This window comes from Enhydra lutris, unplaced genomic scaffold, assembly GCF_002288905.1.
Source record: "Enhydra lutris kenyoni isolate GAN:26980312 unplaced genomic scaffold, ASM228890v2 scaffoldscaffold21, whole genome shotgun sequence".
Classification (NCBI taxonomy): domain Eukaryota; kingdom Metazoa; phylum Chordata; class Mammalia; order Carnivora; family Mustelidae; genus Enhydra; species Enhydra lutris.
The window spans coordinates 18,294,455-18,320,781 of NW_019154105.1; the positions used below are offsets into that span (position 1 = coordinate 18,294,455).

The window sequence follows — 26,327 nt, forward strand, 5'->3', positions numbered from 1 at the left end:
CATTGCTGTTCAAAAACCTACAAAACCAAGTAGCTTATGTGAGGTCGGGCTCTTTTCTTCTCCAACATTTTTGATTAAGTATTTTATAATATAAAAGTAGATTATACTGAGTGTCTAACTGCTTGAGTTATAGAAGGTCGGATAAGTAGATGATTTCCCCCAAAATAATCTATGTAAATCAAGCATAGTCAGTGCAAGCATCACGGAATTTTCAGTTCTTGACCTGGGAAACACATAGTTAATGAGGAGTTCTTACCATTATTATCAAGGTCGCTGGTCCTATAAAGCTCCAAATGAAGTAGGTGTCAAGTCGGAGCCAACATCTGCAAAGAAACACAAGGGAGAGGAGGTATTCAAGGACTGGCTGTGGGACATATATCAAGAGTGAGCGAGTGACAGAGAAGAATGTGAACTGCAAAGCATTCCACTGGGAGACAGGAAATATTACATTGCTTGTTCATTTAAATGTTGAATTATGTGCCCAATTTCTGACAGCACTATTGATGGAGTAAGATAATTACCCCGGGAGGAAGCAGGGGAAAAATGGCACTAGGCCTATTTGCTAAGGCCTTTTGTGTCTGTCATAGAAACCTTAGGAAAAAAAAAAAGGAAAAGAAAGAGAAAAAGCCATACACATAGCCATTAAATCGAGCAGCTTTAAGCTATCCTTTTCTCTCCAATTATGGTGCTACATAACCTGTCTATCAGCTGTCAGGCAAAGTGACATTTTCCTGTCAAGAAGATCTGAGGAAATTCAGTCCAAAGAAGAAATAAATTTGGTATCAGAAGACTTGGGTTTAATTAGGTTGGGCAGCCAACCTTTGAGAGCTCTTGTCTTAAAAAAGTGCATTGTTACTGCCAGTGCTCCTGGGGTTGCAAATGGTCCTTAGCATCCCACGAAGTTGATTCATAACCCAAAAGTAAATTATTAATCACTTAATTTCAGTTACATTTAATACTCCCCCAATTCTTAAAGCCTCTGGGAAATTACATTTTCATTCTTCAGGATGACAGGAAGACAAAATGGAAGTGACTAGTTATGAGAAAGATTAATGTAAATTTTGAACAAATTACATTTGATGTAAAAAATCGTGTCTTGAATTGTTTGCCATTTTGCTAGATTTGAGGGATAATTAAAAAAAAAGAAAGAAAAAGAAAAAGAAAACATCTCCAGTGGACAATATTCAAGAGTGGTTTGCTAAGTGCTACTGCTTGATTATTATGAAAATGTTATTCAAACTTCAGGATTAATGGAATACCAGAGAAACCATGAAGAAAAGCACTTATCAATGTCCATCAGTAGAGGAATGGGTCAATAAAGTGTTTTCTCTTCATATGATGAAATGTTGTAAAACAGTTAAAAGGGAAGAGGTGGATCTTTATGTGTCAATGAGTAGACCATGATAACGAATTTTAGCGAAAAAATAACATGAAGAAGCTATGCCATATACCGTGTGCCATATACCTTTGAACACATAGTTGACCCTTGAGCCACATGGGTTTGAATGGTGCGGGCCCACTTGTATGTGGATTTTTTTCCCAATAAATACAGTCCAGTACTGTTATTAAGTGTATTTTCTCTTCATTAGGATTTTCTTTCTTTCTTTCTTTCTTTTTTTTTTTTTTTTAAGATTTGGGGCACCTGGGTGGCTCAGTCAGTTACACACAGGACTCTTGATTTCAACTCAGGTCATGATCCCAGGGTCTTGAATCGGGTCCTGCATCAGGCTCCCTGCTCAGTGGGAAGTCTTCTCCCACTCCTCCAGCTCTATTCCCTCTCTCGCTGTCTCTCTCTCTGTCAAATAAATAAAATCTTAAAAGAAAAAGAAAGATTTGATTTTCTTATTTGAGAGAGAGAGCAGAGAGAAAGAGAGAGCACAAGGGGGTGGGCAGAGGGAGAGGGATTAGCGGGGCTCCATCTCAAGACCCTGGGATTACTACTTAAGCCAAAGGCAAATGCTTAATGGACTGAGCCACTTAGGCGCCCCAGGTTTCCTTGATAATATTTTGTCTTCTCTAGCTTACTTTATTGTAAGGACATGGTATATATTACATATAATGTACAAAATATATGTTAATCGACTGCTGATATTATTGGTGAGGCTTCTGTCTGATCAATTGTAGGCTATTAGTAGTCAAGTTTTGGGGGCATCAAAAGTTAAATGCAGATGGTGGATGGCATGGGGGTCAGGATTCACAGCTGTTCAAGCTGTATATTTAAAATAATACTCATATTTTTAACAGATATAATATACATATGTAATTTTTTTGATTGAAAGGGAAAAAAAAATCAAACTCATGTTAGTGGTTGCCTCTCTCATGAGAGTAGGACAATAAGTGGACCAAAGGGCTTAACCATATGTTTTATTTTAATAATTGAAAGCAACATGCCAAAATGACAATAGCCTAACATCTGAGCGATAGAGGCAGTGATGTTTATTATGTTTTTCTTTTTATTTTCCCAAGACTTAGTTTTTCTTTTTTTAAGTTAAAACCTGGATTCCTAGGCAAAACAAAAATAACCATATACCAAAGAAAATAATTTTAAAACAACAAAATCTGACTTTCTTCTACTAAGGTAAGTACATGTAAACTAATTTCAATAGAAATATAGTATTTGTACTCCAAAAAGTAACTGATTACTAGTTCACATTTTTTACATAGATAATTTCTCTTTATTCAAGATACACATAATAATCCTATTTGAAAAAATCCATATTTGAAGAAATCCATACTTAAACTATTAGCTATTAGTTTAAGGACTTATCTTCTTATTGGTCAGTTGATCTCAAAATGTGGTCATGGAAAATGGAAGTGTGGTACTGTCAATAAGTAGAAACAAATTAGAAAATTCAAGTTTGAAATATGAACATTATGTTCATGCTGACCATAGGCTAGTTTATTATCACCCTAATAAAGGTGTGTGCATGTGTGGAGGGGGAAGACCAGAGCCGGGGAAATGTTCTTAAGTCTCTCTTATTCTCAACAAAGATGATATTTTCCCTCAAGATAAGAACAATAAAAGACAAAGCCTGGACATTTTACCAGATTAAACACACATGCACACATGTGCCAGCACACACACATACACATTCACACACATTCCAAGCATGTTGCTGAAATTATAACATGATACAATAATAATAATAAATTTTAAAATGACTGTTACCAGTATAGCTCCTGTTCCTTGTAGGTCAAACAAGTTTTTGAGAGCTAATCTGAGACGTAAAACACATTTTTAGCAAATTCTTTTAAAAGGAAAATGTGCCTCAAGAATTTCTGAAAAATGTTATTATACAGGTTAAGGGGTTCTTATACAAATAATTTAAATTATATTATTACAGAGTGCCTTAGACTAGGTAGGGGATTTTAAAATGTTAAAAAATCTCACCAAATGTGTTATTAAAATAAAATAACGTTATTAAATTTTAGCCTCACAAAGCTTTACTTTTTTGAAAACAGTTTCAGCAAATGCTTAGTTGGAAATAAACATGCTTTTGGCACCGTGATCTTTAAATGTAAAACTGAAATTACTTTAGAAGTTATTATTTTTTTATTTTTAAGAAAACACTTCAATATCTATTTGGTATAATAGATTTAAGTTCCCTTTGGGACTGAATGGTGTAAGAGGCAATATGAAACACTTAAAATGTACTGAGTAAATCATCCCTTCATGAGAGCTGCCTGGGCTTGACTACCTTCTGGAAGGCAGTGTGGCAAAAATCCCTTTTCTAATTCGATTGCCATATGGCCATACCTGCTGTTGTTTTTGGCCACATGCTGGCTTTCTCAGAGCTTTCTATAGTTTCTCTCTTTCCCAGTAACTACCTTAAAAGTTTGTGTGATTCCTGCCCTGGGTTCCCTGTGCCAGTAAAGCAGAGAGTTATGCGGGGTATTTATCACATGCACAGGCCTATATATCCCATGACATGGTATTCTAGAAGTCTAGGCCGTTCAATGTCACTTGGATATAGTGAAAATGTGCTGGTTAAGAGGAGACAAATGTTAGAGGAACAACTTATCACACTAAGTCCAATAAAGTCCAGCTTGCAAATGGCCAAGTAGAGTTGCTATTGAGAATATAATTTATCTGAAAATTGCCTTTATCCACTAAGCAACATTTAATTCGTGAAATCATTAATTTTAATAGACCATTCGTGTTAATTTTTAAGATATGTCAATTTCTTTTTTTAATGAAATTCAGTCATATGAATATAATTTATGAAGTATGTTTATAGCTGTACTGTAACAAAAGAGATGACTTGCTATTGAAAAACAAGTATATCCTAGGGTTACTACATGCTTATTTGAAATAATACTGAAAAATCTTAAAAGACCAGATATATTTTGGAATCTAAAGGAGTACTTGTCACATATCATACACCTTGACCTTTTTTTTCTCACTTGCCTAAACACGAAGATGTCACAAAAATTATTTCTGTAGCATTTTCTTTTTCAAATTGTAAAAGCAGCATATATTGTTACATATTTGATGAAACCTTATGACATTAATTCAAGCTTATTGATTTAATATGCAAAAGAAATGGTGCTACTCCATAAGGATTCCAGAGTTACTGTCTTCCAAAATCTAGGAAACATTATTGCAAATTAAATAATAACATGCTGATATCTGGATCAGTCTTCCTCAAAAATGTCTGTTACCAATCCGTAAGGACCACTTTCATGTTTACTCAGAAAAGAAAAAAATAAAATAATGAAACAACTTAATTTCTCAAAACAGGACAACCGAAAACCACACTTCCAAAGCTTATTCTCTCCTACTCTTAAACTACTCACCACTTTATTTTCATCAGTCATTTTAAAAATGTATGATTCTGTATTTAGAAAAATGGTAAAGCCAGTTACCCAACATATATAAATGTCACCTAAAACCTATGTTTTACAATGATTTTAGATAACAGTAACATTACCAGAGTGTAGTTTCTTATTCCAATTAGCATGTTAAATATAGTGCAATTAAAATGCTTCAGGACATTGTGTTTTTGTCGCCTGTTTAATTCACTCTTATCAAAGTAGACATCTGACTACTCATCAGTTTTGTGAAATAACATAAACTAACAATGGTGTTTGCTTATTTTCTACAGGACCCTACATTGCAGGCTGAACCATCCTTGGTGACTATTAAATGTAGTCAGTAAACAATCTTTGGCTACTATTAGACCATAAAATTTACAAGGCTTAATTATATCAGGTTGTTTATGAGAGTTTGTATAATACATAATCTGTTTTTCTCTGTAACATATGCAGATCTCTTTATATTTCTACTACATATATCTGGGAAGATTGAGAGAGAAAAGAAGGAATAAAGAATTGGGGCAAAAAAAAAAAAAAAAAAAAGGAGTGGGGCACCAGGGTGGCTCAGTGGGTTAAAGCCCCTGCCTTCGGCTCAGGTCATGATCCCAGGGTCCTGGGATTGAGCCCCGCATCGGGCTCTCTTCTCAGCAGGGAGCCTGCTTCCCTTCCCCTCTCTCTGCCTGCCTCTCCGCCTATTTGTAATCTCTGTATGTCAAATAAATAAATAAAATCTTAAAAAAAAAAAGGGGGAGAGAGGAGGAAAGGGGACAAGTATATACTTCAAGCCTAGTAATTCCAGTTCTAAGCTTACTGCATAATATGTCTGTTAGATTCTTTTAGTGCCATATTCATCACAGCACACTCATGCATCTAATCTTGAAATACTTTGCCAGCAAGTACATGAACTGGAAAAATATTGGCAGAGCGATGCAGGAATGGAGTGTGACCAGTGGTAGTTAAGACTAGCATTTATGGTTCAGCTACAGTTTGGATCTTAGAATTCAAAACTAGATCTCATACATAAAATGCAGGTTATGTTGTCTTCATGTCCCTAATATGTTATTTTTTTAAAAATAAGTTTTTCATTATTTCTTTAGCAAAATACATCTTACATTTTTATAATGAACTACAAAGGTTAGAAAAGCACTATCTTTTTTAATTTATTAGTACTATTTGGAGTAAGTCCCACATTGCTTAAATTAATAGGGGCAGCAGCATAAGAATTGTAATCACTACTCTATAAATGGATGCTTTTAATACAATTTATTTTACAACTAATGTTGCTAATCATAAAGTTTGTATTCCTTCATTTGGATCAGCCAAATAAGATTAACCAGTAATAATAATAGTTCTAATTTAATACATGCATATATATACCAGATAATTTACATATATGCTTTCTTAAATATATATACATATATATGCACACACAGATACATGTGAGCATGTATTTACTCATATATACAAAAACACATATTCTCAAACTTTGTAATAGTTTTGCAAGGTGTTTACATAATAACTGCCACATTATAGATTGGAAAATGAAACTCATGAATACTAAGTAACTTGCCCATAGCCATATGACTAATAATTAGTTGAGCCAAATTTTATCCTAGTTTGCCTGACTCCAAAGTCCCTGGCGCTATTATGTGTCTCTCAAAGAAAACAAAGGATGTGAGTTATAGAATAAATAAAAGTTCTATTTTTGTTGATACTCATAAATTCTCAATGAGTAGATGAGAAATTTATATGCTGTACAGAAAGCATACATTGTTGAAACATGTCTCAAGTAAAAATATTTGATCTTTTAAAATATAAAGTCATCTCTTCCTAAGTTAGTAAAAATTTTAGTATTTTTAAGCAGCTTTATTGCAATATAACTTATGTATTATAAATCATCCATTTAAACATACAATTCCATGTTTTTTGTCTATTTAAACATTGTAAAATTATCACTGTAACCTAATTTTAGAATATTTTCATGGTGCCGAAACAAAACCTTGTACCCACCAAAAGTCACTCCTCACTGTGTCTATCAAATTCACTCCCAACGGCTTCCCTAACCCCTTCCCAGTCCTAACAAAAACTATAATTTTCTCTCTAAAGGTTTGCCTGTTCTGGATGTTTTATATAAATGGGATCATACAATGCACAGTCTTTTATGACTGGATTCTTTCATTTAACAGGATGTTTTTATGATGTGATCATCTTGTAGTATGCACCAATACTTCATTTTCATTTCTAAATATTCTATCATATAGACTGCATTTTGTTTATAGCTTTTCATCAAATGTTGGACATAATAACATGCATATACAAGTTTTTGAACAAACCTAGATTTTCATTTTTCTTGGGTGAATACCTAGAAGTGGAATTACTGGGTCATGTAATAACTATGGTTAGCATCTTGAAGATCTGTCGAACTGTTTCCCAAAGTAGCTAGCTACACAATTTTACATCGCCAGTAGCAATATGTGCAGATTCTAATTCATACACATCTTCATCAACATATGTTAGTATCTGTCTTTTTTTATTACAATCTTCTAGTGGGTGGAGTTATGATACAACTTGATACAACTCTATATGTGGAAGTTATCATATTTCTAAGAACTTAAGACCAACATCCGACTTCAGGGCCAAAATTTAATCATATTCTGTACATAACAGGACAGCAATCCAGATGTTCTCTTCAATAGTTCTGGTATAGCCAGCTCCTCAAGAGAAAAGATTATGCTCACCCCTCAATTCTTATGTATTATGATAATTCTACACAAATCATAGGGTTCCCAGGTGATGAAATGAAGACACAACAAGCCATCAATCTCTAATACACATGCACATAAATCATGCTCTTGGCCTTCAATAAAATAACATATAGACACACAGTATTCCCCCCACACATGGTGAATAATCTTCTCGATATATGTTAATGAAAAATACTTCTTCATTATCTATTCTATTTCCCGCTGGCCAATCCAAAATCAAGGTAATAATATGTTCAGTAAGGTGGATGCTTCATGTTAATGAAATGTTACAAGTGGGAATATTTTACAACATATAATAATATGCTTGGAGAACTACTCCAAATTAATATATAATCTCCTGTGAGTGGGTTGAAGTGTTTTGAAACTGTGAAACATATTAAGTAGACATGCTGTGCATATAACTTGCAGATACTACTAAGTTCAATGTGTTTTGTTTGTTTGTTTCAGTAAACTCTACCCCCAGTGTGGGGCTTGAACTCATGGCCCCCAAATCAAGAATCCCATGCTCTACTGACTGAGCCAGCCAGGTGCCCCCATCAAATTCAATGTTCTTTGGCTAGGTTCCTTCTTGAATAATACTATAAGCTGACATTTTAAAAAATCAATAATCACTTTTCTACTCAAATAATTATACTGGTTGAATAATGAAGTGAAAATAAGAAATGGGGGGGTTGCTTTTAACTAGCACAGGAGACACTACCTCTTTTAGAGTTGTTCTTAAACTAGTGAGCTAGGGAGATAAATATAAGATTTAATAGATGATTTATAATTATTTTCAGATCATAAAATTTGATTTCAATTATTTTTAAGACCTCGGTTATGCTTCTAGTACTCAAGGATGTTCTGATTCATTATAAATGTTTATGACCTAATTGACATCTTTTGGAAACCTCTTACAAAGTTTCAAGCCTGTATTTTAAGTCTTGGGCTATCCCTGGGCTTCATTCCTTTCCAGAGCCCTCCCTTCTCCTGGAACTGGCTCCTAATCTTTTCAATTTACCCATCACATTAACCACTCCTTTTTCCATTGTATACTTGGATTGTAAGGGAAGTGGCATAAACTATAAATGTGATTTTCTCTTTAAATAAAAATTAACGGTTAAAATGGTTTGCACTTTTTTTGGGAATAGTAAGGTAATTAAAGTTTACATGAACTAATTAGTTTCAGGTCATAAAATGAAAGTACCTAGCATAGAATTTGTAAATCAGCCATGTTTAAATTTTGTTAAGTCAATGCCAGCTTTTATCTTCTGACAGTATCATTTACTGAATGGCTTCACTGAATGTGCATGTGAATAAGAGTATAAGAGAGACTAAGGGAATATACAATCAGAGGTAAAATTGAATAAATGCCCATTGTTAACAGTGCAATTTAGAACTGTGGTCCACTAGCTGAAAGCTTTTTCTTTTATTAAATGATTGAACTGGTCTTCTAATCTAATTTTTTAAATGTCCAATTATTGTGACTAAATGTAATTCTAAATACATTCTCGAGATAATATCAGTACAGATAAAAAGATTTGATTAAACAACATCAGAAAATAATAATAAATTCTCTTACAAGCATTGCAAATTGATGGCAAACTAAGCAACTTCTCAAAATCAAATTATGTGTGCTTTGTGTGTATGTGTTTTGTACATAATAATCAGTTCAACAACCCTAAAACTTCATAGAAAAACACATCATAATCCATCAGCCAGATGGAATATGATAGTTACCACTATCTGTATCAAAATAACAGTTATTTAACCTATAAAACTAATTTTATTTCTAATTTTATCTCAAACTACCACTGATATGATTCTCTACTTTTTAGAATTGTAAGCTATTATTATCACTATTGTTAAAGGTTTCAGCAATAAGACCTCATTGTTGGTATAATAAAATAAAATTAAATACATTAAGAGGAGAGAAAAGGGAAGAATGTTTATTATTATTTGGAGTACTATAATATATATTCAATGGCTTTATTCTAGATGTACTCTTAAGTGGTTGAAACTGAAGTAAAAATTGAATAATGATAAAGTTCCAAATATAAGTGAAATAGATTTCTAAGACATAAAAATTCATTGTATTGAGCTTAATAAGAATTTACAGAAAAGAGCTGAAAATATGTGTCTGCATTCTGGTTAGTTCCAGTTTATTTAAGATTGTGGACTTTATATATTTGTATTTAAAAAGATGAATGTAGGGGCGCCTCTGCCTTCGGCTCAGGTCATGATCCCAGGGTCCTGGGATCGAGCCCCACATGGGGCTCCCTGCTCAGCAGGGAGCCTGCTTCCTCCTCTCTCTCTGCTTTCCTCTCTGCCTACTTGCGATCTCTGTCAAATAAATAAATAAAATCTTAAAAAAAAAAGACTTACATATCTGTTTAAAAAAAAAAGAAGAAGAAGGTAACACTGGCAAACAAAAAACAATTTGAGATAGATTTACATGAGAAAAAGTCATGAGATGAACAGGGAGTCAGGAATGTCATCTGAAGGTCAAATAAAAGCAGTCAACAATACTAATAGAAACTGGACCAACAAAGATTTGATAATAAGGAACAAGATATATAATTCTATATGCAGAGATCCTTCGAGTTGTGGAAAAATTCACTGTTTATATTTTTCTTTGAGAAGCTATCTTGATTAAACTCCTGATAGAAAACATGATCTGTTCATTTCAGCTTCTCAAGTAAATGCAAATGCCTGAGTAATGTTTCTTTTTCCACACCTGCTTTTTCAATGGGCAAAATAGACCCTGGATTGGATGCATTCCCAACTGGTAGAAGTTAAACATTTTTTCCATGTATTCTGGAAGGTTTCTCTGCAGACGATTTATTTAAAATGTACAAATGAGACACTAAACACTTTGTGCCTGCCTGAGATAGAATTTTAAAGCAATTTTCCGTATTCTTTTCTCTCCCTCTTTCATCTATCCTCCCTTTTCTCTATATCGGCTTTGCTGCTCTTTGTGTTGGGAAAAATCATAATTGTGGAACTGAACTATTATGAAGGCTTATTTTAAATCAGTGCTTGGGAAGTAAATTAGCCTCTATTCCCACACAGTTATAATGTCAGTAAATGAGAGTTTCCAGTTATGGTGCAGGAAATTAAAGCAAGGATGGCCAAAGCTTGAACAGTCACAAGAGACTTACATATTATTGATTCTAAGGCAAGATAGATTCGTACTACCAAGGAAATGACATCTGTTTCAAAATAAATGATTAAAACACAAAGCAAACAAGTTTGAGTCAGTTTAGTGACAGGAAAATTTGCAAATATCTAAAAAGAAATGAAACACATAAAAGTAGAAGCAATTCAGGGGCTTCAAGAGAGCAAAATGAAATTACTTAAGAACAGTATTTGAATACTAGTAGGTCACAAATAACTGTATCACTCAATTTTAATATCTTAGAGGGGATATACTAATTAAAACGTAAAATCCTATGACCTAAGGAGAATGACGGCTAGTGGGTTTCTGTTTAAGGGATAAAAATGTTTTAAAATGAGATGGTGGTGATGTGTGCAGAACACTGTGTACTAAAAACTACAGCAGCATACACTTTAAAAGAGTGAATTTTATGGTATGTGAATTATATTAATACAGGTGTTATTTTTAAAAAAAAATCTTATCTACCTAATTTCCCTTCACCTAAGAGGTCTTTGGAGGCAAGCTCTTTTAATGCTTTTATCTAATCCTAATTTGTTCCATAGTTGTCACTGGGATCCACAAAATGAACTCCGATTTGACCACATTTCATAAAGGTTGGATTAAAAAACAATTGCTAATAGTTACGTTTAGACAAATAGCCTTTTACAGCCTTTCTTGCACTCAAGAGAGAAAAATTCAACAGAAGTAAGATGGTCTTCTTTCAACTGTATTGTCGGTGCCTTTGAACCGACACGTATTCTACTTTATGCTCCCAATAATGCTTCTGCTTGTCTTCCCTCCTCATGAATCCTCTCTCAGGGGAAGTGAGCTGCTTGATTGCCAGCATATTCAGGCTGCTGATGGCTGGTGAAAAGTCATGAAATTTGGCTTATTAACTTCTGTACAGATTGATGTTATCTAACCTCATCTGAGACTTCAGTGCTGCTTGGAAATCTTTTTATTAATGTCTAATTGGCTCCTTAGCCCATTTTCCATAGCGCTCATTTCAAGACTTTTCAAATGTCCTGTCCTCTCAACGTGACCTCACCTGTTCACTCAGCAAGTCCGCTTCTTCGACTTGATGGGAAAGTTGTTCCACGTTGAAATTCATCTTATCTGTTCTTTCCTTCACACTCATCTTAGAAGAGAGGGGTCATTTTACTTTTCCAAAAACATTCCTAGTCTACTGGAAATGAATCTGATCTTTTTTATCACACATCTGCCACTATCTAGCTCTGTAACCATGGGCAAGGCAATTAATTTACCTGGTCCTTGATTATTTTCATTTGTAAAATTAATAACGAGGCGTATTGCAAAGCCAACTCCTGTATTAAATCAAGGTTTTCTTAATCTTATGTATAATCTTATGCTTTTCTATCCCTCTAGGACCTTCCCTTTCATTCAGCCTCTCTATATATTAAATACAAATAAGGCATACACATGTTCCCTCTATTAATCTCCTCCTATGAAATGCAGTCTTCCCACCCCTAGACATTCTTTGGACTTCATTTTGAAAAATTCTTCTTCATTTCTGTAACCACAAGTTAATCTTTTCACTATTTCTCAAACATTTTCAGGCTACAGGTAATACTCTAAGACTCTACTTTCTTGCTATTGACATATCTCTTCAAACCTTCCAGTCTGGCTTTTGCTTCCAGCATTGTCAAAATAATTGTTGCAAAGGACAAATAATTTTTCCTCAGTGCTTATTCTCTTGAATTATCTTTGCTATAGAACACCCCAGGTGGTGTTCTGAAACACCATCTTGAAACGATCTTTTCATTCTCTTTTAAGGCTTTTCACTCTCTTTTAAGGTTCTTTTAAAGGCTCTCATTCTCGTTTAAGGCTTTTGTCTTTATTTTTATTTTCCCACCTCAAACTATGTCCTAAATGAGGGTATTCATTGGAGCTCTCTCTTGGTCTTCTTTCTGATCTTTTTCTTTTGAAACTTTCATTCATTCTCAGGATGCCAACTGTTACACTGATGTCGATTACAAACATATTTTTCACTGAATTCCTTTCCAGGACATGTATGTCTCACCAATTTGAGTGTCTACTGAAAATAACATTCATCACTACAACCTAATACCCACCTAGGGAAAAAAAAGGGGGGGAGGGGAATAACAAGCTGCCCCTGCTCCTATTGTATCTCTTTCTGTTAATGACATAAATTTCTATCCAGTGACTAGAACTGACAGGTCAGGAAGAAGAGAAGCCATTAATATCAGGGACTATGCTGTCCTCTGAATACACATCTTCTGACATAGCTAGTTCTTCATTTGACAAATGTCCCAGTGCTCTGAAAGACATTAAAGCATTCATCTTCGTATAATTACTCAAGGCTCTGATGTAGCTGTGGGAAAATTAAGCTGTTTTAAACAGCATCCTACTGAATCTCGGGATTTTTTTTTCTCTTTCTGTATCATAACAAAAGTACAACCTTGAATTGAATTACCCCCATTTGCTTCTCCAGTTCTATCATTTATTGCTGTGAGGTGATATAGAGACGTTAGCTTCCAAGAAAATCCAAAGCATGTATTTCAACTAGATTTCCAAAGAGAGGGGGGAAAAAGGAAAGAAATGATAAACTCACACTTTATCTGTTCCGTAACTCCTATAGTCCACCGCTGCTGACACAGCCACGATGAGCGCCGGCATCCCGTAGCCGACCAGGTAGAAATATTTCCTCCGTGAGTGCTCACTCTCGAAAACCTCCACCAGCATGATGTAGAGCTGCACTCCCTCCAGGAACATCCAGGTGAAGGCGGCCAGGAAGAAGAAATGTAAGAGGGCAGCGAAAACGGCACAGGCAATCTAGGGAAGGGAACAAAGCACTCGAGTAAGGACGGAACGAAATCTACCATAACATCAAAATAAACATTTAGCAACACTGCTTTAGTAACACAAGAGGTCTACAAAAGAATAATCTAGACAAGATTCTGAAAATTCCGCTGTTAAAACCTAAATATAACCGATCCTTCATAACCAGATTTAACATTTTTGGTAATAATGGCTTACAGATGACAGCACAGGATGATAATAAGGAAATAGTATTAAATAATTTAGGAAAAACATCTAATAAGAGCCTATTATTGATAATTATTACTGAGATTAGTCTAAAGTTTTAAAAATAACATCTCATGCATTATTTTTCTTGGCCATGATCATGTGTGTTCTATCACTAAGTTCTCCAATTGTAAATGAAAAAGAAACATTAAAACCAAGGAGAATAAAAGCTCTTAAAGTTAAAAATTATAATTACAGTATTTTGTGATGGGATCATTACTTTGCTATCATTATTTGCTGGTTTATTTCTTCTCTGCTTGGTTTCAGGAAGGATTTAAAGTGACATTGGGAAGTTAATGCTGCAAAGTGTAAAAGCAGGTCTGGCTAAAATAAAATAAAATAAAATGTTCCAGAGTGCTTGCTTTCTCTCATTTTCCTTTATTGTAAGAAATGTTGGGCTAGACAAGCTTGGTCAAAAAAGACAGCTAGTCCTTATTTTGGCATATTCTCTAAGGCCCTACAAGTTTCATCTGAACATGTATTGATTTTCTTATGTCAGTTCTGAAATTTTCACTCCTTGGGGAAGTGGAGGTCTTTATTTTTTATTTAAGAAATCCTAAGGGTGCATGGGTGGAGCAGTCAGGCCTCTGGCTCTTGGTTTCGGCTCAGGTCGTGGTCTTGGGGGTCATGGGATCAATCTGGTGGGGCTCTACGCTAACCATGGAGTCTACCTGGGATTTTCTCTCCCTCTCCCTCTTCCTCTACCTGCCCCCCTCTTTCTCTTTCTCTCTCTCAAATAAATAAATACGTCTTAAGAAAGAAAGAAATCCTAACTAAAATATATATCTCCTACTAGAAAAGGGCAAAAAATTTATAGACATTATCAGATTATAATGGATTCAATGATGAGCATATGATCTTTGAGATAGGGACAAAGGGCAGGTCAGTTTCATTGAGTCAGAGAGATGACATTGAAGGGAGATGAAGACATCCCATATCAGCAGGCTAGAGAGAAAGCACAGCCCAATCACCACCTAAGAGTCAGGAAGAGGACACCTATTCAGGAACAAGAAGACAAACTGAGCTAAGACCCGCTCTACTCCAACTTTTCATAACAATCTTTGCTTTCTATGCTACTTGTCGTAAGTTAGTTCTGTACAGTATACAACATGTGGTGAAGTTTATCATACCATATGTATATCCGGAAACAAAAGAATAAGGTTTCTAAATGAAAAGAAATCACACAACATTTGAATTGCAGGTTAACAAGAGAATGAAATGATTTCTTCTTGGAAAATAACACAGTTTCCATTCCTTGCTTTTTAGAGTTAGAACCTCAACTATTAATTTTTGTTATCAGAAGACTTTACTTTTTTGGGAAAAGAAATATACTCTTTGATTGCTTATTCATATGTATGCATTTATGGGAAAAGCTGTCACATTTGTATAGGATACCAATTAAAAGTATAATCACCATAATTGTACCCTTTACAGCCATTAATCCTGAATGTGTAATCACCAACATGAATCCAACTGCATTTTTATTGTAAAGTACTCCATACTTATGGACACATACCAGAGAACAGCATTAAGTGAATGAATTATTTACTATGCCTACACATCTTCTAAAAAAACGTAAGTTTTCTTTTCAATTACAGTTTTGATCGTGAGACCAAACATGTACTGTGAATCTTAAGTAAATAGAATGGGCCTCACAAAAAGTGTAAGTAGGCATAGTCTGTTGAGTAATTAGATACTGTTATTTGTATTTTCTGTTTGGTTTTACCAAAAGTTGGCTAGTGCTACTCCTTTTCCCCCCTTTCTTTCCCTACTTCCTTCCTTTCCTCCTCTTCCTTATTTTCTCACATGACTAAATATAGTTTGTAATAAATTACAAAGCTGACATTAACGATGTCAATAGAACTTGTGCAAATACAATGTGTCAAACAAAATTTGGGAAGAGTTCATAAATTCTGAAATGTCCTATAGTCTGAACTATTTTCCAAATATGTCCATTAGAAAAACTCATTTTAGGCATGAAGTTTTAAATATGATATAAACTTTTTTTGTTTTGTTTTGTTTTGTTTTGAAGTATATGATCGGGCCGCCTACCTTGCTAAGTCAGAAAAGCCTGCAACTCTTGATCTTGGGATCGTGGGTTTGAGCCCCACTTTGGGTATAGAGATTACTAAAAAAAAAATAAACTTTGAAAAAAGTTTGTGATAAAGTTTGAAAAATAACAATTATATCTATTAGGAAAGATACTCTTCTATTCCCCAAATGATTTTACTGAAATTTCCCCCATATTCTACTCTGATAAGAACAAAGCAAATCATGGGACACCTGGGTGGCTCAGTTGGTTAAGCATCTGCCTTTGGCTCAGTCATGATCGCAGGCTTCTGCGATAGAGCCCTGCATTGGGTTCTCAGCTCAGTGGGGAGCCTGCTTTTCCCGTTCCCTCTGCGGTGCGCTCTCTCTCTCTCTCTCAAATAAATAAATAAAATCTTAAAAAATAAAGAAGCAAAACAACACAAAAACACACATACACAAGCTAATGAGGAGACATAATTCTTGAGAAAGGCAAGGTAATGAACAGAATTTCTCAAGAAATGTACAGCCATATGTCCTAACATTTGTTGCTTCTTTACAACAATGGAGTAAAAAAAGCGGGGGGGGTTGGGGGGGAACTGAACCAGATCTGAAAATTTATAACTATCGCAGACAACTGGAAGAGAGGTTCCATTCAAACAAGAATATTTTGAGTACTGGAAAGCTGGAAAAATGGAGACATTCTTTCCTAATATCAGTGTAGGTTGCTTACGGGTTGGTCGGTTCGGTTGATCCCAATCAGGAAGAGAAGTTCAGCTACAAAAAGGCTGATGCAGAGGTTCTTGTGGATGGTATTGCGGTCACTCTGGAGCCCGCGGAAAAAGCAAAATGTGAAGATGCAAATCAGGAGACAAACAAGGGACAGCAAAATTCCAACCCACGTGATCACATCCAGAAGAAGGTCATGGACCGCATCACTGTGCTGGAAAGACAACAGAAAAGCCATAAGTTGCAATTATGCATAAAAGATCATGAAGTCGTACGAGGACCTGGATTCATGATGCACGGTTTCATAATGTACTAGGCACACGCAGTGAATAAGATAACTTAATTATTCGGGTTTTCTAGTCCACAGGTAAAGCATTTAATATTCTCTGTGAGGTGTCAATCAGTTTGATACTCAGGGATGACAATGGTGTTTGCACTCCTCTTAGTTACATGTATTTTGAGGATACAAATAGTTGAAGCAAGTCAACATAATTCTGGCCTATGATTTCAGGGAAAAGCTGTATTTTTTCAACTTGTATCACTTTTATAGGTTTTTTGTTTTTTTTTTTTTTAACACCCCCACTACGGAATACTATTTAAAAAACTAAGTTATACACTTAGGGAAGTGGTGTCTCAACTGAAATGCTTTCTAAATCACCAAGGGACTTTTTAATAAAAAAAAAAAAAAAATTCTTCTGTCATTTAAGCTCTTTATCAAGATTTCCAAGTTTGAGTTCATAAAAGTATGCATTTTTGTAAAGATTCTCAGTTAATTCTGGTGAACAGCCACATGCACATACCATTTATTTAGTGGAAGATCTAAAAGAATGAGGATATTCACTGGATTTATATTCATATTGAATGGCTTAAGGAGATCAAGAAGTTTGATCCTTAAAGGGTTTTGCATGAAAAGAGCCTGTTATATACAGATGGAAAATAAGCATTCAGTATTACTATCTCTAGTAGCAGCATAAAACAGGGCTAAGAAAAAGAAGTTCATAAAAAGCTTCTGTACTAAAACTACATTTTTTGGGGGGGGGGGCTCTATTAAAATAGTCCTGTGGGATCCATTCTTTTGATGTTCCTTTGTTCTGTGTACTATCTCATTTCTGTCCTTCTTCTAAGATTCCAAACTCTATTCCCTCTCCATGGTAGTTTGCCTCCACCCAAAACCACTTCTGTGAAGCATTAGAATTTAGGGTGGCCCAACATATCAGTATGCCAAGATGGTGGAGCAGAGTGGAGAAAATTGTCTATGACCGTCAACACTTCTTTTCTTTGTAGTTGCTTAAAAAGCCCTTAAGACCTAATTTCCATAAGTAGGGGAACAAATAAATAATAGTTAATTTATAGAAATGATATTTTGAAGAGTAATAGAAAATCAGTGTTCTAAATTTATAGTCACAAACAGGGATACTTCTCAAAACCTAAGGCCCACATTGGGCTCTCTGCCTGCCTCTCTGCCTACTTGTGATCTCCCTCTCTCTGTCAAATAAATAAAAAAAAAAAATCTTTAAAAAATAAAAAAAAATAAAATAAAAATTTAAGTGACAAAAGAATCTATACGGTATAATGCCACTTATACAAAATTTTTAAAAAACAAAAAAAAATGACATTGATATTTATGGATATATACTGAAGTAGTTAAAGTGTGGTATCAGCATGGGGAATTTTTTGTTGAAAACAAAGCAATACGTTTCTAATTGACATCTTTTTCAACTGTGTAGATCATACACACCGATTTTTATTTTAAGATGGAAGTCACTACATTTAGTTGTCTTCCACACTGCTAGCTCACTTCAAAAATACTAAATAACCAGGTTTTCTGATGTTGTTTGTTTTTATTCAAACTTCATACTTTTCTGTTATATACAAACCTCATACAAAGATTATTTTGAATATGGAAATTCTCCCAAGCCAGTCACTATGCTATAACCTAAATCACAGCTCTTCTCAGGTCACCAGTTAAGACTTCACAGTTATTTGATAAAGAACTCTGCTAGAACACTGTCAGTGAAACAGTTCTGAAATATTCCTGCATAACTCTAGATATATTTCCCGGAAGGAGCTCAAATCATGAGAGAAAACTACATGAAATTTTGCTATAACTGCTTTGTTCTCCAGGGGACACTACTAAGTAGTGTTGGGTCTCAGATAGCTTAAATTACTTCTACTGTTTGAGAGTGGAGAGTGGTTAGTGCTACCTAGCTCCCTGAACAGAGGGTTATTTGCTCTCTTCTTTGACTCAAAGGAAAGATGCTGTGATTGAGTAACAAGCGCCAATGTTCAGCACAGCAGTCTTCTGTAATGGGAAAAGTGGCAGGTATAATACATTCTCAAATGTATCCTAAAGACCTAAAACACTAACAAAAAAAAAAAAAAAAAAAAAGAGAGAGAGAGAGAGAGAGAAAAGAAAAGAAGGAAGAAACCAAAAAACTCCTGCCTTTGTCTGGGTAGTTACATTATTAGAAATGTATTTACTTTTACTCAGTGCCTTCGTAAGTCCTTCAAAAACCCCATGCAGAGTCATTAAGAGAAGAATACCAGATGTCAAAACATCAGTACAAAAAGTACATTACACTCAAAGACAGAATAAAAAAGTCTAGTGATTAATTCACTTTTCAGGTATCACTGTCTAGCTCAGAAAACATCAACACCAACCACCTTGTGTATACTATACTGAGATAGCGGCACCCTTCAAATATAACTCACCACTTGAATTTCATAAATAAGATGAAAGATAAAGAACAATGGATATTAAATCCCAATAAGAGCTTTGAGAATAGCCCTCTTTATAACAGTGCGCCATAACAGAACTTCCAGGAGGCCAAGCCATGAAAAAAACCAAACCAAACCAAACAAACAAACAAACAAATGCCTTCAAGAGGATGGTCAGTTGAATAAAACTCTTAGGTACTATTGTAACAATGTGATAAATACTCTTATTTCCAAAGTTCTACATTTCTAAGTACTATATTACTCAATCACCTATAATATGTACTATATACCATTATGTGCCTTATTAATTTTATATATTATTACTGTTATATCCCAGCACCTAGTACTGGGCTTGACACACAAAAATGCTTAAGAAATACTTGCTTTTGAGTGATGGTACTAATCCCCTCTGCCTAGAACTTAGCCTTAGAGCTGAATCCTCTACGTCAGTAGAGCTCTGCATCCATTTAATCTCCACTGGATGTTTAAAAAGTTCTCAAATATTACATGTCCAAAACTGAGCCCCTTATCATATCCTGTTTCTCTCTCCACTATCCAAAAAAATTTCTCTTCCCTCTGTTTTCCCATTTCGGTAAACAACAACTTCATTCTTTGAAGTGTTCTTGCCCCAAACTTAGGAGTCATATTGATTCTTCTGTCTCACCAAAATCCATCAGGAAATCTTGGAGGCCCTGTCTTCTAAATCTGGCAGCTGCCCATCACCTCAACTACACCAAACTGGTTGGAGTCGGCCCTTTTTTAAATACCCTCCTAACTGATCTTCCCATTTTGACCCTCGTCTCCTGTCCCTCTATATTCAACAAGATAGAGAAATTCTTTTTAAATATAATTCAGATTATATGACTCATTGATGAAAGACATCCAATGTTTTCCACTTCAATGAAAGTAAAAAAGCTCTTCCCCTATGATCCTCTGCCTTGTTTTTTAAATTCTATACATCAGTGAGATAATATGCTAATTGTCTTTCTCTGATTGACTTAGGATCATAGGGGAAAAGAGGAAAAAAGAAACAAGAGGAAACTGAAGAGGGAGACAAACCCTAAGAGACTATTAATATTGGGAAACAAACTGAGGGTTGATAGAGGTTGATTGAGGATGGGGGAGGGTGGATAGGGTTGCTGGATGATGGACATTGAGGAGGGTATATGTTTTAACTAGCACTGGGTATTACATAAGACTGATGAATCACAGATCTGTATCCCTGAAACAAATAATACATTATATGTTAATAAAAAAAGAAAAAGAAAGTAAAAACCAAAATCTTTCAAGGGTCTACAAGGCATTATAACTTCTGCATATCTGTGACAACATTTCCTATTCTCCCCTTCATTCAGTTCATCCCACCTACTTGGCCTGCTCCATTCTTTGAATATGCCAAAGATGTTCCAGTCTCAAAGGATTTGTCTTTGATGTTCCTTTGGCCTAGAATACTCTTCCAAAAGATAGCTGCATGGCTTACCTGCTACCTTCCTTCAGTCCCTCAATCAAATGTCACCTTTTCACAGAGGGTCCTTCTGAGTCACCATATTTAAAATTTCCCTATTTTTTCCCCTATTTCCCTATTTGTTTTTCCTATTATTTTTCCTGCATTATTTTTCTCATCAGTACTTGTCTACTCTATATATTTTGTTAATATTGCTTTTTGATTGTCTGTATCCCCAACTAGAAAATACATTCCAAGAGAATGAGTTGTTTTATCTCTTCTGATCACCAAGGTATCTGCAGGTCCTACAAAACTGTCTACCACAGAGTGGATGCACAATTAATGTGTTGACTAAATAAACGAATCTCTCTTAAATTATCTCTACATTCTCGAATGGATTTAAATTATAAGCTAAAAGTTATAGCATGCTGTCCATTACACAATTTTGGGGACTCTTGGGTTCTTAAACTACCTGCTCTAAAATCTTAAGTAAAAGATAAAATTAGAGTTGGAGAATAAGAAGTTGTAACACCATAATATCTTAAGATATGTTGAAATGTCAAGGTATTAAGCAACTATGACAATGGAGACCAAACTGTGCATGGAAGAAGACTGTAGGAGTCAATTACAGAGTCTGAAGGTAAGGATTTAACCTTATCAGACCAATTTCACAATTGTATCTTGCATAAACTACTTAACCTTTTGAATATCAAAAGCCTCATACACATAGAGATAAAATAAGGCTTCAGATCTTGTGATAATTAAAATAATATATATGAAAGCAAAAAAAAAGATAATATATATGAAAGTGAGAAAGTCTATGTTCTTTTTTGTTTGTTTTGAGAAATGTGGGATCTTTTACATAATTCTTACACAAGGTCAACATTTCTTATTTCCGTTTGTAATCTGAAAACAGGGGTGCCTGGATGGCTCAGTTGGTTAAATGTCTGCCTTTGGTCAGGTCATGATCTCAGGGTCCTGGGATGGAGCCCCATGTTAGGTTCCTTGCTCAGAGGGGAGTCTGTTTCTACCTCTCCTTCCGCCCCTCCCCATTGTGCTCTCTCTCTCTGTCAAATAAATAAATAAAATCTTAAGGAAAAATCTGAAAACAGTCTTGATTATTTTCTTGTTTGGCAGCAACTTTCATATAAATAATCAAAAGTCTGTATGAATGATAAAGGATGGATCAGAAAAATAACAACTGTAACAAAAATAAATGTTAATGTTATGTTAACTAAAGACACAAAACATTATTCCAACCAACTAATGAATTACCTAAATTCACTTTGTAACATTGCCAATTTAGTTTATGTTATTAATAAGATGTGTGTTACTGATGAATTAAGGTCACAAAATTCCTACATCATTCAAAGGGAGAAGATTTTTAACTTTAGAATTTGAATTCTACATTCATTACTGTACAAATATGTTTATGACTTCTGAATAATAAAAGACAAAGGGGATCAATTTCACCTTTATATTCTTCAAGTTATAATGAAAAGATAAAGTAGCAACATAAGATACATACCTAATATTTTCCCCCAGAGTCTGTACCAGTCATAGACTAGTATAATTTGTTGGAAAGAATGTTTACGAACTCATAAAATTTTTTTTTTTAAATACAAAAAATCAAAACCTTCAAGGAGATTAACTTCTAAAGAGAAGATGGTGAGGCAGGAGAGAAAATTTTCAGGCAGAAAGACAGAGTGATTCCCAGAATGATATTCCAGAAATGAGATATTTTTGGGAAATGGAATGATTCTATCCTCTCTACAAAGACATTTTTATTAAAACAATACTTGTTTTTTAGGCTTTCTATGAGGTTTCTATTCATACTGGAAATGCCATATATTTTGTAAAACCTGTGGAAAATTTCTGATTTTCCCTTTTACATTTGTCTTTGTGAATTTGCTTTGTCCTATCACTATGGAGAGCTTGCTGAGTAACTCAAATACCACAACAGGGTGAGTGTCACATTTGGGAAAGAAAAATGCCTTAGACAATGATGTTTTGTGAAAGCTACTCTGTCAATGTAAAATAACCAAATATACAAGTAGGTACATTTAATACCCAAATTTACAGAAAAGGGAAATGTGATTTTTGTCTTATGATTTTAAAATAATTCAATCTGAATACACTAAGACCTTCTGTGGAAATCCTGATGTTTCTAACATTATTGTCCAAAAGATATGTCAACAAACAAGATGGAGAAATAGATTTTGAAATGGTTTTCACTTTAACTGCTAAGTGTTTCCAGATAGGACACAAACTATATGAATTAATTTTGAAACTTTCTGGATGATTTATCTTTTTTCAGAATTTTAGAAAGTTGCATTTTCCACACACTATTTGAAAATCACCCTACAGTACTTATTAACTGAGGGCTAGTAATTATCAATAACCTGTTATACTTTCTGCATAATAATGTGTACATTTAAATGTTCAGATTTGTTAAAGCATAATAACATGATTTTTAAGTTGCCTCTTAAACATATCTCGTTCCAAAATATTTGTAACATAGCTAAAATAAGTTTTCTTTCTTTCTTTTTTGCAAACATATGAGCACTTGTCTTCCTACTTATGTATCACATAATTCGGTAGGATTACAAAAGAGTATTTTCTGATAAAAGTTGTATAAACTCTTAAATCAGTTCCTAGCACAGCTCTAATTCTTGGGAAACAAGTCATCAGACACAAAGTTCACTCTGCAAATGCTTGAGAAAATAAATGGCTCAATGGATTCAGGAAATCAGGATGTTCTTTATAGAACAGGATGAAGGTCAAAGTTGAGTAACCCAGTGAGAAGAGCAATATAACTGCGTTTCATAGAATTTTTACAGTAAATTAACCAAAAAACTCAACAACAATTTTCAAGTTTGTACTACATTGAACAAAATCAATCTAAACATTCTGAGGCTCTTAATTGCTAATAGAGAAGCACTAGCAAGTAGGAGAACACAAAAGATCCATAACGAACTGTCCTTTGGATTTAATAGAACTTATTCAGCACATCTTGGTTTCAAAAATATAGTATAGCACACTCTAAGTTATTTGAAAGTTTCTTGCTTTGAGTTAAAAAAACAAAATATGGGGTGCCTGAGTGGCTCAGTCAGTTAAGTGCCTGACTCTTTTTTTTTTTTTAAAGATTTTATTTATTTATTTGACAGAGAGAGATCACAAATAGTCAGAGAGGCAGGCAGAAAGAGAGAGAGAGGAGGAAGCAGGCTCCCTGCTGAGCACAGAGCCAGATGCAGGGCTTGATCCCAGGACTCTGGGATCATGACCTGAGCTGAAGGCAGAGGCTTAACCCACTGAGCCACCCAGGCACTCCAAATGCCTGACTCTTGATTTTGGCTCAGGTCATGATCTAAAGACTATGGGATCAAGCCCCCCCTACCCCTTCCCTGTAGGGCTGTGTGCTGGGCGTGGAGCCTGATTAAGATTCTCTCTCTCCCACTGTCCCTCTCCCTTTCTCTCTCCCTTTTCTAAAAATAAAAATTAATAATGATAATAAATAAAATCTCACCATATTTAGTGAGCGAAACTTACAGCTATCATAAAGAAGGAAACAGAAAAGTAATAGTAGAGAATGTAGGAACTAAGTAACTTACTAGAGCTGAGTGTTAAGCAGAGAAACAGGTTAAAAAGGGTAGATTAAAGCTGATAAACGAAAAATTGATTAGTGATCAGTTAGAATGTTTTAAAGGAAATTAAATGATTGAGCAGTAAATAAGAAGATTTTAGAAGTATCTGGGGTGAGGGTACAGAACAAGGCCAAGCAGAGAGAAAATTCCATCCTTAGTGTTTCTGTGTTAAGTAAGGTGATGATGATGATAATAGCTAAAATATCACTTAAAGGTTTCGTATTCTGTTGGAAGTGCTTATTTACTTTATTAGGACACCTCATCATACAAAACATTATGATGTGACATTATTATTATCTCTAGTTTATAGACGAAGAAACTGAAACACAGAAAGTAAGTAATCGACCCCCACACGATTCAACTAGTATGCAGTATGGATAAGCTTGGTGGGAGGGTGACTGTCTAGGTTTGCTCAGGACAACCCTAATTTTAGTACTACATTTTTGAATCCTTGGAAAGCCCTCCCCAAGACATAAAAGGGTCCCAGCCATCAGACACGTTTCAGAAGTTTGGAAGAAAAGCACAAATCTGTATGACAGCCTAAAAATCAGAGGTCAGAAGCTGTACTATCTGCAGTGTTGAATGGATGCAGTATTGATCACCTACTTTCTTTAGTGACTCTTGCTGTTTTCACCCTGACTCTTGATGTTGGCATCCATGATTTGCACTTCCCACTGTTGGGTCATCCATTGCTGCGTCCCCCCGAGTGATACAGTGTTAGTGCTTGTGATTGTCTTCCTCTATGACTTTAGGTTAACTTTGTGCTTTGTATCAAGATAGCACTACTTCAATTTTGAACATTGTAAATATTGTGACCATGTTTCTAACAATTCATTGGTGGAACTGAGAATGACCGTAATATAATAGTATGACAATACCAAAAAAGACAGCATAATAAAGACACATGGAAGAATACATAAACCCAGATTAGAGAGGTAACCAAGGCAGGACATTCTGAAGCATAAACAGCAATGGATTTGGGACCACACAGACACAGGAAAGAGAACGTTTATGAATGTGCATAAGGAGTTTGAATCTCACAAATTCAGGAAGGGACTGGCAAGTTTTTATAAAATCAAAAGGTTTTTTAAAAATCTCCCCCTCCCATTCCACCTGCCTCAGAAAAGACACCATTACTCAGTTGAAATTAACAGTCATTGAAGGCTCTGGCATATACCATAAGAATAAACATTCATTGTTGTTTTGTTCCCTTAATATCTTTATGTACCTAAGGAAAGTTACTTTCCTATATGCATATTCAACAAACGGTGCAAATGTAAATTTTGGGAAATTCCATTCAGCCTATAAACTTTTTAGAAAAGAAAATAAACAGTTTTTACCTACTAAATGTCCTGTATACCTTGTACACAAGGCAGCTAAAAGGAGATGTAGTTTTCTCGCCTGTGATAATGAAGTTTTATAATGAAACTTTTTGGTCACTTTTCAGTTTCCTCAAAATGTGCATTTTTAAAATAAGTTTCTAAAGGTAAGGAGACAGTCTCCTGAGACATATCTTACAAGATAGATAGCATTGCTCCTGGTCATAGAGATGTTAGAATACTGGTCTTCTATGAAATTCTATTTTCAAAGTGTGGGATAAAAAGAATGTCATCCCCTAATTTTGAAATATGTGACAGGTGAGAATGAAGAAAAAGTTTATAGCAAAACAAATTTTTATGATGTTTCTCCAAAACTGATGAACTCTGAAAAAGCTATAAGGAACCTAGAAAAGGTAAACTGATTTCATCTGAGTTGCATGAAGTTCTGTGTGGATTAGGACAAAATCTCATACAGAAAAAAGCCTTGACTTATTCTGGGGGGATTTAAGACTATTTTCAGAGAAAAAGGCACCACTGAAGGGCAATCAAGTTAATTAGGACTTTCTCACTCCTTGATTAAAACGGTAACTTATTTGGCATCCAATCTTGAAATCATAAAGTGAAATTACCTCAGTGCTTTAAAACAATTATCTTTGATAGTGT

The 26,327-nt window shown here is 34.8% G+C and overlaps 1 protein-coding gene across 1 annotated transcript in view; it reads right to left on the reverse strand.

Moving 5' to 3' along the window:
- LOC111148839 (adhesion G protein-coupled receptor L3) overlaps nucleotides 1-26,327 on the reverse strand; it is a 570,699-nt gene that overhangs the window by 69,698 nt on the left and 474,674 nt on the right. Inside the window, exons 15-17 of the mRNA XM_022505656.1 lie at nucleotides 16,544-16,753; nucleotides 13,310-13,530; nucleotides 257-323 (exon numbers count right to left, since the gene is read on the reverse strand). Coding sequence (XP_022361364.1) covers nucleotides 257-323; nucleotides 13,310-13,530; nucleotides 16,544-16,753 — 498 coding nt within the window. The remainder of the gene's footprint in view (nucleotides 1-256; nucleotides 324-13,309; nucleotides 13,531-16,543; nucleotides 16,754-26,327) is intronic.